This window comes from Trichomycterus rosablanca, chromosome 2 (assembly GCF_030014385.1).
Source record: "Trichomycterus rosablanca isolate fTriRos1 chromosome 2, fTriRos1.hap1, whole genome shotgun sequence".
Lineage (NCBI taxonomy): Eukaryota > Metazoa > Chordata > Actinopteri > Siluriformes > Trichomycteridae > Trichomycterus > Trichomycterus rosablanca.
In genome coordinates, this window is record NC_085989.1 from 52,440,561 (window position 1) to 52,455,939 (window position 15,379).

Below are 15,379 nucleotides of genomic sequence, written 5' to 3' on the forward strand. Positions count from 1 at the left end.
TTTCTCCACAGACTGGAGGCTGTGCATGAAGCTCATTGCGGGATTGACAAACCAGAGGATTATCCTGGTCTAGTCCTCTCAGCCTGGGAAAGCCACTTGAAGGAACGATTCCTGAGCGGTCTGAGAATTGAGATTCAGAAGAAAGTGAGAGACGACTGTGTAGAAGCAGACACTGGAAGACTCCAAACAATCTTGGCATTTGCGGTACATGTTGAAAAGAGACTGAACGAAAAGAAACAGAGAAGTAAGGAAGACAGAGAAAGAAAAGAGCATCAGCTTCAATGCGCAGTTTTAGAAGCTGCAAAAGGTGCTTTCGGACGTGGACGAGGTCGAGGTCGAGGAAAGGGAAAACAAAAAGGAAAAGGAAAGTCAGGTCCAGATGGCGAAAAGGATTTCTCAAAGTACAAGTGTTACAACTGCAACCAACTTGGGCACATTGCTAGAAACTGCCCTAAAAAGGACAATGTCCGAGACGAACAATTTGAGGAGGAGGAGGTGGAATGAGGGGTACAGGGAATGAACATCACATCCACCAGACACCAAGAATCCGGTAAGACTGTTCTAAATTATCAAATGATACTGACAAAACCCTCTGCTTTGCCCACACTCGAGTTAAGAATTGCAGATCAGATTGTCCCATTTCTAGTAGACAGTGGTGCTACTATTTCTGTGTTAAAAACGGGAGCTCTACAGTCTGAGCCGCGATTATCAGGAAGAAAAACATTTGTAGTAGGAGCGGGTGGGGTTCCTTTGAGTGAATCTTACACTGACGAGCTATTGTGTTACCATGCTGATAGTAACACGACTCTACAACATGCCTTCCTGCTATCGCCAACCTGTCCTGTAAATCTCTTGGCTAGGGACCTAATGTGTAAGTTAGGGTTAAAATTATCTTGTACGACAAAGGGAATTGATATAACCACGCTAAATTTACCCCAAATCCCTTCCAGTTCTACACGCGTCTGGATGGGATGGTGTTTAGAATTTCTCAAATCTCAAATTTCTGGTTATCCATTCTGTGTGAATTAAAGTCAAATTATGACATTGTTAAGGATGTGAATGATCTGCACTGTACTGTGGGTGTTGAACCTTTTCCTGTTGATATGGAACAAATGTGTTTGTTTCAAAACAGAGATAGTGAGTCAATCTCTGTAAAAACACTGTTCGTGGGTGAACAGTGGGCCGGCTGTACAGTATATCTAGCGCCTGATCAGAATAATTGGTTCAAAGGGGATGTGCCTTACATTTCTCTAGCAAAGGAAAAACATACACAGTGGAAAGACATGTCTAAATTTATTTTATGCTGCCTAAAAATTTCTGATTGGCAGCCTTGTGAATTTGATAACTGGGAATATTCAGAAAGCTCTAAAGTACACAAAGTGCTTGTAGATCAAAATTTCTCAGCACAGGCTGAGGTTTCTCTTTTGTCACAGCATGTAAATTTAGTAAATCAAGCTGATTTCTTGGATTCAATCGAACCATGGCTGTGGTCAAAAGATAAATATGACGTAGGTCTCATGAAGGGTGCACCCGAGTTAGTCATATCACCCAAAGGTGATTACAGACCATGCACTGTCCAATATCCTCTAAAGAAAGAGGCCCTTGAAGGTATAACCCCTGTCTTCAACAGTTTGTTGGAGAGAGGGATTATAGTAGAATGTCCGGACTCACCTTGTCGCTCTCCTATCTGGCCAGTAAAAAAAGCCACTATCCTGGGTAAACCTGCTCAGTGGAGATTTGTGCAAGACTTGCAAGCAGTAAACAAGGCCATTCATGCTCGAGCACCAGAAGTTCCAAATCCACACACCATTTTGAGTCAAGTCCCTGAAACCTCAAAATGGTTTTCTGTGATCGATCTTGCAAACGCGTTTTTCAGTCTGAAAGTGCACAAAGACTCTCAATTTTGGTTTGCTTTTTCTTTTCATGGGAAACTATATACGTTTACTCGTGTTCCACAGGGGTATGCTGAGTCCCCATCGTTCTTCAATGCTGCACTGAAGGATAACCTGTCTAAGTTTTCTTTTTCAGGCTGCAGCGTTCTTCTACAATATGTTGATGATCTATTGATCTGTTCGCCTGATTATGATACCTGTGTGACTGATACTATCTCTTTGCTTCATTTTTTAGCACAGAATGGACACAGAGTGGACAAAGACAAGATGCAGCTTGTGCAATCAACAGTCACATACTTGGGTCACACTCTGTCAGAAAAAGGGAAGTCTTTAAGTGCAAAGAGAATTTCTGCTATTGTACACATTCCAAGACCAACCACAAAGAAGCAATTACTTTCATTTCTCGGTATGACAGGATACTGTAGAATGTGGATGCCACATTATGCTCAGGTGTCTTCACCGCTGCATGATATGGCACACAAAAAGAATTTAGTGGCTTCTTCTAAAGTCCAGTGGACTCCCGAAGGGGAGGAGTCGTTTGTAAATCTAAAAATAGCTCTACAAAACTCTCCTGTCCTGGCTTTGCCAAACCCTGAGAAACGGTTTGAACAATTTGTGGACGAAAAACAAGGATATATGACTTCTGTTCTGTTACAGGAACATGGAAACAAACTGAGGCCTGTGGCTTATTTTAGTGGTAAACTCGACACAGTGGCTCAAGGCTACCCATATTGTTTACGCGCTGTAGCAGCAGCTGAAAAGGCTATCATATCTTCTAGAGAGATAGTGGGTTATGCTGACATTACCCTTCATGTTCCACACGCAGTATCTATGATTCTGTTAGAAAAACAGACATCTCATCTTAGTGCAGCGAGATGGCTGCGTTATCACACACTTCTGACAGAAATGCCAAATGTGACAGTAAAACGATGCACTGTACTGAACCCAGCTACTCTCCTTCCCACAGAACAGGAAGGAGAACCCCATGACTGTCTGCACACATTGGATCTTGTCTGTTCACCTAGGCCTGATTTAAAAGATGTGCCCCTCGATAATGCTGATTTAATCCTGTATGTTGATGGATCTAGCTACAAGGATCCCATGGGCGTGACTAAAACTGGTTTTGCTGTTGTCACTTTGACTGACTCTTTGATTACAGGTAGCCTGCCTTCTTCTTACTCTGCACAAGCAGCTGAGCTTGTAGCTCTCACGGAGGCGTGTAAATTTGCAGCAGGCCATACCGTAACCATTTACACAGACTCCAGGTACAGTTTTGGGGTTGTTCACAGCTTTGGGACATTGTGGAAGCAAAGAAACTTCCTAACGTCATCAGGTAAGGCGATTGCACACCACACTCTTGTGTCAGCTCTTCTGGATGCCGTTTTACTACCTAAACAAGTTGCAGTGGTACATGTTCGTGCACACACAAACGGCTCGTCCCCTGAAGCACAGGGCAATGCACGAGCTGATGCAGCAGCAAAAAAAGCTGCTAGAGACCCGACTTACTTTTCAATACAAGCAACAGTAATTGAACCTCAGGACGTGACTGTTGATGAGATTCAACAGGCTAGAACAGCCAAGGATGTAAAAGCCTGGCGTAGTTCGGGGTGTACGTTTAATGGGAAGATGTGGAAAGGCCCTGATAACAAACCATGTCTACCTTCCTATTACTTTCCTTATTTTGCGAAAATGGCCCATGGTGTGGACCATTGTTCGAGGGGAGGGATGGTAGATGCAGTTAAACAACAGTGGTTTGTTAAAGGCTTCTCAAATTACTCACAAACTTTTTCAAAAAAGTGTTTAACCTGCCTGAAGGTAAATTCAGCAGGTGCAGTTCAAAAAACCCACACACACGGACATCCAGAACCTGATATGCCATTTGATCACTTACAAATGGATTTCATTGAATTGACACCATGTCAGAAAAAGAAGTATGTGCTTGTGATCGTTGACATGTTCTCCAAATGGGTGGAAGCGTACCCAACAACTCATCAGGACACACTAACGGTAGCAAAAATCCTGATGAGAGAGATTATTCCTAGATTTGGTATTCCTAGGAAAATATCCTCGGACAATGGACCCTCCTTTGTGGGAAAAATCCTGACACACATTAGTGATGTGATTGGCATGCCATTGCACAAACACTGCGCCTATCATCCACAGAGCGCAGGTTTGGTAGAGAGAACAAATGGCACAATTAAACAAAAATTGATGAAGGTCTGTCAGGAGACAGGGTTAAATTGGGTTGAGGCCCTTCCATTAGTCTGTATGAGTTTGAGACAGAGAGTGTCATCAAGAACAAAACTCTCGCCGTTTGAAATAATGTTCGGACGGCCACCAAACACGGGATGTGCTCCCAAAAGGGACACATTAGCCCTAGAAGACGATCACATGCAAAGATATTGTGCAACGCTGTGTTCTGTGTTGTCTGATGTGCACAGGAGGGTGAAGGAGTCTTTACCTAGTCCGGCAGTGACGGGACACACTGTACAACCAGGAGACTGGATCCTGACTAAGGTCTACAAGAGGGCTAACTGGAAAGCTGATCGCTGGCAAGGACCATTCCAGGTGTTGTTGGTTACTCACACTGCAGTAAAGATTGCTGAGAGGGACACCTGGATCCACATCTCACATTGCAAAAAGGCTCCTACTCCAGAGTAACCTCACATTTCACCATGATGAAGGAAACGGGCAACTGTTTCAAACTCTGTAAGGGACTTGCATTTGCAGTCGCTTTCATCATGATGGCTGCATCTATCTGGACAGCGGTATGGATCTGCACACAAGAAAAGCCAGAGATAAACACTGGACTTAGAGATCCAAAGACTAACATATTTTGGCAATATGCCAACTTCAGAGTGAGGGAGAACTCCACCTGGATGGGAAAAGATCACGTTAAAGGAATTTGGTGATATGGAAGTACAACAAACAAATAATTCAATACGGTGAAACCTAAGGTGAAAATAGTATACAGAGTAAATGAAGTCATTGCAGAAAGTGATAAACATGTAATGATGGATGTACTTCTCTGTGTTCTGTATTCATGTGAATTTTTCCTATTTTACGTTTGTTTCTAATGTGTTTGTTTATCCTATGTAGTATTCGGTGGAGTACCTTAAGTGGTCGCATAGGCAGATGGACCGTGAGAGAATTTTCCCTTCTAGTTGGTAAAAGAACGTATCTTTTGAAAGTTTTTGACTGCCAGTTGGGTTTTTCGCTCTGACACTCCACCATTATGCTAATCTCATTTATTTACCTGATTATATTTTTTATTTTTTACTTATTTTTTATTTTATTTTTTTATTTTTATTCTTTTTTCCTCAGAATGTAGAAGGTTTCGAGTGTCCAAGTGACATGGGGAGGAGTTGTCGTGGAAGAAAAAATTAAGTTGTTTGTCACTGAAACTCGAACCTTGAATAAGTTTGTTTATACTGTTTAAGCTACTGAATATGTGAAATGAACACGATGTACTAGAACAGAATATTCCACTTCTGTTTGATAGCAAGTTAACAGTTTAACAACATCATTGCTCTTATCTATATGGGTTGAACCTCTATCTATAAAAAGCATTACAAAGAATGAAAATTTGTCCTTCAGCCTGCATACGCTTTGCTGACTGTTTGGATCCTCTGCAGAGAATAAACTATCATCTTCTTACTAACTTCAGCTCTGACTCTAAGTGTCTTATTATAGTGTAATTTTGGAATTCTGTCACCACACACAACAGTCTCAGCTTTTTCTGTAGCCGTGGGAAAGGCTTCAACCCATTTGGAAAATCTATCCACAATGACAAGTAAATACTTAAATCGTCCACACAATGGCATATGTGTAAAGTCAATTTGCAAGTGTATAAAAGGCTCTTCTGGTAAAGGTAAAGAATCATGTTTACTGCCTGTAGTCGTATTGTTTACTCTTGCACAGGTAAGACATGAACTTAGAAGCAAAGATGTGGATGAACTCACTTTCTGAATACAAAACTGCTGTTCAATTAGCCCTACTACACCCCTCTTTGACACGTGAGACACACCATGAAAGTGTCGCACGAGGAATGGAATAACAGAGGAAGGTAATGCAATACGCGAGGTAGAATCACGAATAATGCCATCAGAACCGGGAGAACAGTTATGTTTAGCCCAAAAGTGTAAATCATCTTGTGTAGGGTGTGCTTGCAGGTAGGAAATATCCAAAAAGTGTGTTAAAAGCGAATGCTCCACAGGGGTAAACGTATCAGCAGAAGGAAAGGAGAGATTGTCTGTAATCAGTAGATCCTAAGCAGCCTTTTTTGCAGTAGCATCAGCTAGAGCATTGCCTTTGGCGATTTCAGAATCGGACGGGTCATGGCCCTTGACTTTGACAATAGCTAAAAATGAAGGCAGAGTACAGGCCTGAATGAGGTCAGAAACTAACTGTGAATTAGCAATGGGCTTACCATCGGCAGAAACAAATCCTCATTGACTGGCCCAAATAGAAATGGCTCAACATTTTGTGGACTGGTGAAAGCAAAATTGTTCTTTTGGGGTCTAGTGGACATAGACAGTATGTCAAATGACCCCTGAGCACTGAATTCAAGCCAAAGTTCACTGTGAAGACAGTAAAGCATGGTGGTACAAAATGATGATATGGGGATGTTTCTCATACCATGTTGTTACGCCTATTTATCGCATACGAGGGATCATGGATCAGTTTAAATATATCAGAATACTTGAGGAGATCATGTTTCCCTATGTTGAAGAAGAAATGTCCTTAAAATGGGTGTTTCATCATGACAACGGCCCAAAACATCTTGGTTACAGACAAACAAGACTGAGGTAATAGAGTGGCCAGCCCAATCCCCTGACTTCAATCCCATAGAGAACTTGTGGGCTGATGTCTGAAACGTGTTTTTGAGGCAAAACCCAAAATTGCAGAAGAACTGTGGAATGCTGTCTAATCATCCTGGACTGGAATACCTGTTCAGGGGTGCCAGAAGTTGGTTCACTCAACACATGCAACACAGATCTCGGAAACAATTGTTATGTCACTAAATATTAGTTCAGTAATTTAAAGTAAAGTAAAACCTCAAACATTATTTTCAATTTATACATACGTTTTGAGTTTTTAAAGAAAAATGCTGGCACTGCTATTTATTTGAACAGCCTAATATTTATTTTTCTTAATTTTCTTAAAGGATGAACACAAACTGCCTAAATTTTGTTAATGTTTTGATTTAGAATTGAAAGTGTAGTATTTTCAGTGCATTTGCATTTCTGGAAATAAAAGTTATTATAATGATTTTGTGCCTTATTCGCTTTTTTAAAATCACTGCTATTTTTTTGAACACTACTGTAGGTACTGTGACTACATCCGGTACCACTGGAGCAAGGGGAATAGTTAGATCATTGATTTTTTTGTGTAACAAGTTAAGTTAAGTTAAGTTTTTTTAACACTTGCTAAAAAAAAACACAGCACATGCGCTCTGCCTAAAACTGTCACTCTACAGTCAGATGTTACAGGCATGAAAGACTTAATGAATGTGGTGGTGATGTTACACTGCCGTCCAGCAGGGTCGAGAATAAACCTAAACATTGTAGATCAACCCACTCGATTGAAAACGAGAAAAAGAAGAAGCCAATGTGTTTGTGCTAAAGCAAATCTGAAAGTAAAATGTGTTAATTTTTAACTACATTGTAGTTAATGATAAAACGACAGTTCATAATAAACTATCACTTTGAGGATTTAAGTAGCTTGAACTTTTCTCATTTAAACACAACCTGCTTCTTAGCTTCGCACACGAATGATTTGAACCCATCCAGCTAAATGATTCATTTAAGTTTTAGATAAAGGAATTAAGTTATTTTATTTTTGTTTACTGGGTTTGCAGATAAAATATTGAGTTCTTTTATTTCACAGCTTTGTTTACATGCTGTCGTTACAACCTGTTACAGAAACACACCAATTCTCTTTAACTTTGTTTATAGATCGTTTTTATCAATCAATATTTTACTGACAGATGATTCACTTGAGTACCTGTTAGCTTCTTCCTCCTCCTCATCATTCACTTCTTCATGTTTGAATTGAGAGAGAGCTGGTAGATCTACGTTTAGGTTCATTCTGGCCTATACTGGACGGCAGGGTAATATCAACACTGCATTTATTTAAATTAAATCACTTTTGTTGTCATGTTACATTAACACATTAATAAAAATCTTGTGATTTCATACCAGCAAAGTGCACCACAACTTCTAGATAGATTCACACATTGGCGCTGGAGGGATCAGCAGCCTGGTGCAGCAGCTCCTACATGCTTTGCTTTTTTGCTCTTTCTTTCTGTTCTATCTTTAGTTCTTTTTGTACACTTTTAATTTAAATTTTAGTGATTAGTATTTACTTCTAAAAAAAAGAAAAACATACATTATTTACACATATGTATATATTAGAAGTACCACCTATGTTTCTCATCACAGAACCACATATGGCACAAATTAATTAGGTGTGTGTGTGTGTGTTTATATTATATATATATATATATATATATATATATATATATATATATATATATATATACTGTATATATATATGTGTGTGTGATGGGAATTATGGCTTCTCGACGGGAGCCGGATCTTTTGGCTCGGTTTCTTTCAAAGAGCCGTTCAAAAAGTGACTCATCGCGCTACTAGGTAAACTATAAGACACGCCCGATATTAACATCAAATTTGAATTTGCATTAAATGTAGGCCTAATTCAAACCACTTAAATTAGAAAGCTTAATTTCAAAACTACAGGGAAGAGACGTACTGTGGTTGCATTTCATTAAGTTTCAGAAAAATCTTTATTTCACAATTATTTGTCATTATACTACCAGCTCTCTCTCTCTCTCTCTCTCTCTCTCTCTCTCTGTGTGTGTGTGTTTGTGTGCGTGTGTGTTTCGCTCTCTGCGATACTGAAAGTGTTTCGGATTTGAATATCGACAATAAACAGCTTTTATTACAACTTACGATCAATTCCCTCTACTGATGGAAGCTGAATGGGTGGATTACAGCCAATAAGAACTGTGCAGAAATAAATTACTCGGTTCCTTTTGTTCATTTCAAAGATCCGTTCAATAGAATCGGATCGTTGGTGAGCGACCCATCACTAGTATATCTGCAGTTAGCACTGAGCATGAGTGAGAGGGGAGCGTCTGTATAGCGGAGCAGCCTGGTGATGTCAGGAACGAGATCAGTGAGCTTTAAACGCAGATCTGCTCTGACAAAAGCGAGAGAGCTACTGATAACTTTACTTATAACTTTACTGATAACTTTTTATTTATAATGATTTATACTGATTTTTTTATTCATTTTTTATTAAATTATTTATTTTTTCGTTGCATGTAATTACTTTTCCGAGATTATCTGGTGTACCACCTCATGTTGCTTCACGTACCACCAGTGGTACGCGTACCACAGTTTGAGAACCACTGTATTAGAATATATAGTGTTTGTATTATATTGTAGTAATTGCCATACTGATGTATAATAGTAATTGCATAGCAGATTTCTTTCCTTATTTTTTCTTTCTTATTCTATTTTTATTTACTCTACTTACTGTACTTACACTGTACTGGAGCTGCTGTGTCACTCAAATTTCCCCCATGGGGATCAATAAAGGAATCTTATATAGCCACTTCTCTTCATGTTACCACTCTCATACTAAACAACCAGTTGGGTGTGAGCTTTAATCACTGACAGTGAACTGAGCAAAAAAACATCAGTTCTTTCAGGTTCAGGCTTCACATTCACTGTTACAGCAACTACTTTAACCTGCTTAAATCTTACACACAATCATAGTGGTGGATAACATCCAGTTCATTCATTTAGATTTAGGGCAGTGGTAGCTTCGAAGGTTGCTGGGTCAAGCCCCACCACTGGCAATTTTTCTTTGTTGGGGCCCTAACCATCAATTGCTCAAATAGTGTTCAGTAATAATTGTAAGCCGCTTCGGATATGTTGGCTACATGCTTCAAATGTAGATTTATGAATTTCATTTTTACCATCAGAAGCAGGTAGAGCTCAATGATGTGCAGCACATCTTGTAAACACAAATTTGCTGGTCGTTCAAGTTGAATTTTACAGTTGAATTATTGCTGTTTGTGAGTGCAGTGGGGAACTCTGAGAATGTCGGGCAGGAGTTCAGGACGGCTCTCTCTTTAAACCAGGCAGCTGAAACCCTTATTTCATTTATTTATTTTTATTCATTTAGAAAATCAAGAATGGAAAGAGCTGTGGAGGGAATGAAGAAAAGGTGGGTGCAAGGATAGATCAAGAAGGAAAGAGGGAATGCTGGGTAATACACACTGATCAGCCATAACATTAAAACCACCTCCTTGTTTCCACACTCGCCCTTTCACACTGTTCTTTAATGGTCGGGACCCCCACAGGACCACCACAGAGCAGGTATTATTTAGGTGGTGGATGATTCTCAGCACTGCAGTGACACTGACATGGTGGTGGTGTGTTAGTGTGTGTTGCGCTGCTGGAGTTTTTAAACACCTCACTGTCACTGCTGGACTGAGAATCATCCACCAACCAAATATATCCAGCCAACAGCGCCCCGTGGGCAGCGTCCTGTGACCACTGATGAAGGTCTTGAAGATGACCGACTCAAACAGCAGCAATAGATGAGCGATCGTCTCTGACTTTACATCTACAAGGTGGACCAACTAGGTAGGAGTGTCTAATAGAGTGGACAGTGAGTGGACACGGTGTTTAAAAACTCCAAAAATAACGTAACTTAATATGGTAATGCAACTTATTAAAGCTTATTCAATAAAATGTTCAGTCTAGTTACAGCTCTGCTCACAGCTACAGGATCTACTCTCCTTTCTATGCTGGGGGTCTCTGTTAGAAGGTATTTCTACCAAAACATTGGTGTAGCAACTTTGCTGTGAAGAAATACAAATAACCAAAATAACAAATAGTTGAGAAAAAATGAAGAGAAGAAATAAAATAAGCACAGTGTTTATTTCAATACAGACAGTATAAATATAAGAACACACATTTTTAAACGTTATGACGGAGCAGTTCAGAACTTGTACTGAGGTAATAAAACGAAATAAGTGAGCTGAAGCTGAACACCCGTGACCTCTGATCCCACAGACTGAACTGCATCAAGAACCATCATTCATCAATAGCTGATAGAACCACATGAGCAAAAAATTACTTTAAAAAACCTTCATCAAGCTCTACAATAAAGAGTTACAAACACAATAACACCTCAAACACTTTAGAACTTGGTATCCTCTGTGGTTTCTCTTCAGTGGTTACTCTGCTTACGCACGACTGTACAGCAATGCACAGCTCGAATTCCATCGTTAAGTTTGCAGACGACACAACTGTGGTGGGACTCATCAGCAACAACGATGAGTCAGCGTACAGAGAGGAGATACAACATCTAACAGACTGGTGCCAAGTCAACAACCTGTCTCTGAACGTGGATAAAACCTAAGAGATGGTCATTGACTTTAGACAGACACTAAGGGACCACTCCCCACTGCACATCGACGGCTCATCTGTTGAGATCGTCAAGAGCACCAAATTTCTCGGTGTTCATCTGGAAGAGAATCTCACCTGGACCCTCAACACCAGTTCCATCACCAAGAAAGCCCAGCAGCGTCTCTACTTTTTGAGAAGACTGAGGAAAGCTCATCTGCCACCCCCCATTCTCACCACGTTCTACAGAGGAACAATCGAGAGCATCCTGAGCGGCTGCATCACTGTCTGGTTCGGAAATTGTACTACGTCAGACCGCAGGACTCTACAGCGAGTAGTGAGGACAGCTGAAAAGATCATCAGGGTCGCTCTTCCATCTCTCACGGACATTTTTAACACCCGCTGCATCCGCAAAGCTCTCAGCATTGTGGACGATCCAACCCATCCATCACATGGACTTTTTACTCTGCTCCCGTCTGGGAGACGATACCGCAGCATCCGGACTAACACAACCAGACTGTGTAACAGTTTTATCCCACAAGCAATCAGACTCCTCAACTCAGTACTGTAACAATTTCCTCCGGAAATTTTTCTGCTGCCACACACTGAACTGTATTGACTATGTTACTTGCATTTTTTGCACACCTCCTGGAACTGCACAAGTTTTCTTTTAATTTCTGCACCTTGCCTGTATTTTTGCACCTTATTTACTTTTTAAGCACCTTATCTGCATTGCCAATTTTACGCTGCTAATGTACAACATGTCACTACCTCATAAACCATTGTACCATCTATTCACCATCATGTACTAACACTTGTCTTTAGTCCTGTCTTCTAATTACTTGTTTAGATTAGGGATAATTAGGAATATCTTTTGTACTTATTTATTATAGAATTTTTTGTATTTATTGTTGTATTTACGCTGTTTTGTATTGTCTTGCACTTTTTGTACCGTGTTACACCGTGATCCTAGAGGAACGCTGTTTCATTTCAATATGTACTTGTATGTAGCTGAAATGACAATAAAACCTCTCTGACTCTGACTCTCTGACTGACTCTGAGTGTGAACATGCTGGTGATATTTTGAGCAAAACATGTAAAACACGTCAGTGTGCTGGTGTTAATTCAAACTCTTTCCACACAATTAGCACTGATACGGTTTCTCTCCAGTGTGAATGTCCTGGTGTCTTTTAAGATTACTCTGTGTATAAAAACTCTTCCCACACTGTGAACACTGATACGGTTTCTCTCCAGTGTGAATGTGCTGGTGTCTTTTAAGATGACCCTGGTCACTAAAACTCTTCCCACACTGTGAGCACTGATATGGTTTCTCTCCAGTGTGAATGCGCTGGTGTCTTTTGAGAGAAAGCTGGTCACTAAAACTCTTCCCACACTGTGAGCACTGATATGGTTTCTCTCCAGTGTGAATGCACTGGTGAATTTTGAGAGCTCTTACAGAACTAAAGCTCTTCCCACACTGTAAGCACTGATACGGTTTCTCTCCAGTGTGAATGCGCTGGTGTATTTTTAGATTACCTTGACGATTAAAGCTCTTCCCACACTGTGAGCACTGATACGGTTTCACTCCAGTGTGAATGCGCTGGTGTATTTTTAGATTACCTTGACGATTAAAGCTCTTCCCACACTGTGAGCACTGATACGGTTTTTCTCCAGTGTGAATGCGCTGGTGTCTTTTGAGATGACCCTGGTTACTAAAACTCTTCCCACTCTGTGAGCACTGATACGGTTTCTCTCCAGTGTGAATGCGCTGGTGTATTTTGAGATAACCCTGGTTATTAAAACTCTTCCCACACTGTGAGCACTGATACGGTTTCTCTCCAGTGTGAATGCGCTGGTGTATTTTGAGAACACTTTGTTGATTAAAACTCTTCCCGCACTGTGAGCACTGATGCGGTTTCTCTCCAGTGTGAATGCGCTGGTGAATTTTGAGAACACTTTGTTGATTAAAACTCTTCCCACACTGTGAACACTGATACGGTTTCTCTCCAGTGTGAATGCGCTGGTGTTTTTTAAGAGCAGTGGGAGAACTAAAGCTCTTCCCACACTGTGAGCACTGATACGGTTTCTCTCCAGTGTGAATGCGCTGGTGTACTTTAAGAGCAGTGGGAGAACTAAAGCTCTTCCCACACTGTGAGCACTGATACGGTTTCTCTCCAGTGTGAATGCGCTGGTGCATTTTAAGAACATTGGGAGAACTAAAGCTCTTCCCACACTGTGAGCACTGATACAGTTTCTCTTCAGTGTGAATGCGCTGGTGTAGTTTAAGAGCAGTGGGAGAACTAAAGCTCTTCCCACACTGTGAGCACTGATACGGTTTCTCTCCAGTGTGAATGCGCTGGTGCATTTTAAGAACACTGGGAGAACTAAAGCTCTTCCCACACTGTGAGCACTGATATGGTTTCTCTCCAGTGTGAATGCGCTGGTGTATTTTAAGAGCACTGGGATAACTAAAGCTCTTCCCACACTGTGCGCAGTGATACGGTTTCTCTCCAGTGTGAATGCGCTGGTGTAGTTTAAGAGCACTGGGAGAACTAAAGCTCTTCCCACACTGTGAGCACTGATACGGTTTCTCTCCAGTGTGAATGTGCTGGTGTATTTTAAGAGCACCCTGCTGACTAAAACTCTTTTCACACTGTGAGCACTGATACGGTTTCTCTCCAGTGTGAATGCGCTGGTGTATTTTAAGAGCACTGGGAGAACTAAAGCTCTTCCCACACTGTGAGCAGACGTTCCTTCTGTTCTGTTCTCTGGTGAGAGAGCTGTTAATGCTGACAGCACCAGAGGACGTCTGCTGATCACTGGAGCTTCTGGTGGGCGTCAGATCCTCATGTTCAGTCTTAATCTTCACCAGGGTCTCATATTTGACACTGTGGGGGGTCTTGATGTGTTTGTGGAGATGATTTTGGGTTGTACAGGAACGTGGACTCGAGGAGCAGCAGAAATCCTTGTTCAATCCTGAAGAAGAAAAACACAAGCTGCTCTTGTAACACAATCAATTACAAACATCACAATAAACACAGAGCAGATCAAATGATTTTCAAAGCTAAAAGTGAAGAGGAGCAAAGACACGGTACTGAGTGAGTATAGAGTGAGATAAAGAGGAAATAACCTCAGCACTTTTACTTTCAATATAGCAACAGAACATATTCACTCTTTTACACGCCTCAGTTATTTATTGGATTATATTATTAATATTATAAATATCATTATTATTATTATCATTACTGATGATAGAAACATTCTGACAGATGAACCATTAACAAATAAAACAGGTTTCATTGCTCAAGATTTGAAACATTCTTACTGAGATCATCTTCATCTTCAGGTTCCTCCTTCTTCTGAGGCAGGACACCTCCAAGTGATTGGTACACTAAGGAGAGGTGTCTATCAGAGGTGATGAGTTCCAGAGGGATTAATGATACTTCACCTGAAATGACATCAACATGTGAAGAAAGCTCAACAACTGGGACTAGTGTAGGGAGGCGTGTTGTTGTTGTTGTTGTTTTAATGATATAATAAATCTTAGTTCCATTAAAAACTTGAGTCCAGACTGAAGTGAAGCAGCACTTCTCCACAGGACAGAACCATACAGGACAGATTCTGATCCACTATCCACTAATTACTGACCCCAGTACTGACCATCCTGTTCTGTACCACACTGTCTGGTGGAAAAGTGCTAAATTGTTCCATATGTACTTACAGCAGAAATCTTCATCTTCAGATCCTTCATCTTTTATATCCATGGGGGCGATGTGTCCCACTTCTGCTGACTGCATTATTAAAGATCTAACATAAAGACAGACACACATGGATGAATGGATGGATAGATGGATGGATAGACAGACAGAGCAGCACATATTTACACATTTCAACAGCTCACAAAGTATTTACATATAATTGCTGTCTGTTTTTATTCATGGATTCGACAATGTGACGATCATAGACACAGAAACTGTACAGACACTGGAACAGTCAGTAGAACGTTCTATAAACTTTACGTGACCTTGATACATATTCTGT

At 40.7% G+C, this 15,379-nt stretch overlaps 1 protein-coding gene and 1 pseudogene across 1 annotated transcript; one reads left to right on the top strand and one right to left on the bottom strand.

The window, feature by feature from the left end:
* LOC134334881 (uncharacterized) overlaps positions 1 to 15,379 on the bottom strand; it is a 169,036-nt pseudogene that overhangs the window by 29,105 nt on the left and 124,552 nt on the right.
* Positions 455 to 5,558, top strand: LOC134334951 (protein NYNRIN-like). Its single transcript, XM_063017400.1, has 2 exons — positions 455 to 550; positions 2,128 to 5,558. Exons 1-2 carry the CDS (start codon positions 517 to 519, stop codon positions 4,551 to 4,553), a joined length of 2,460 nt encoding a protein of 819 aa, XP_062873470.1. The 5' UTR covers positions 455 to 516; the 3' UTR covers positions 4,554 to 5,558.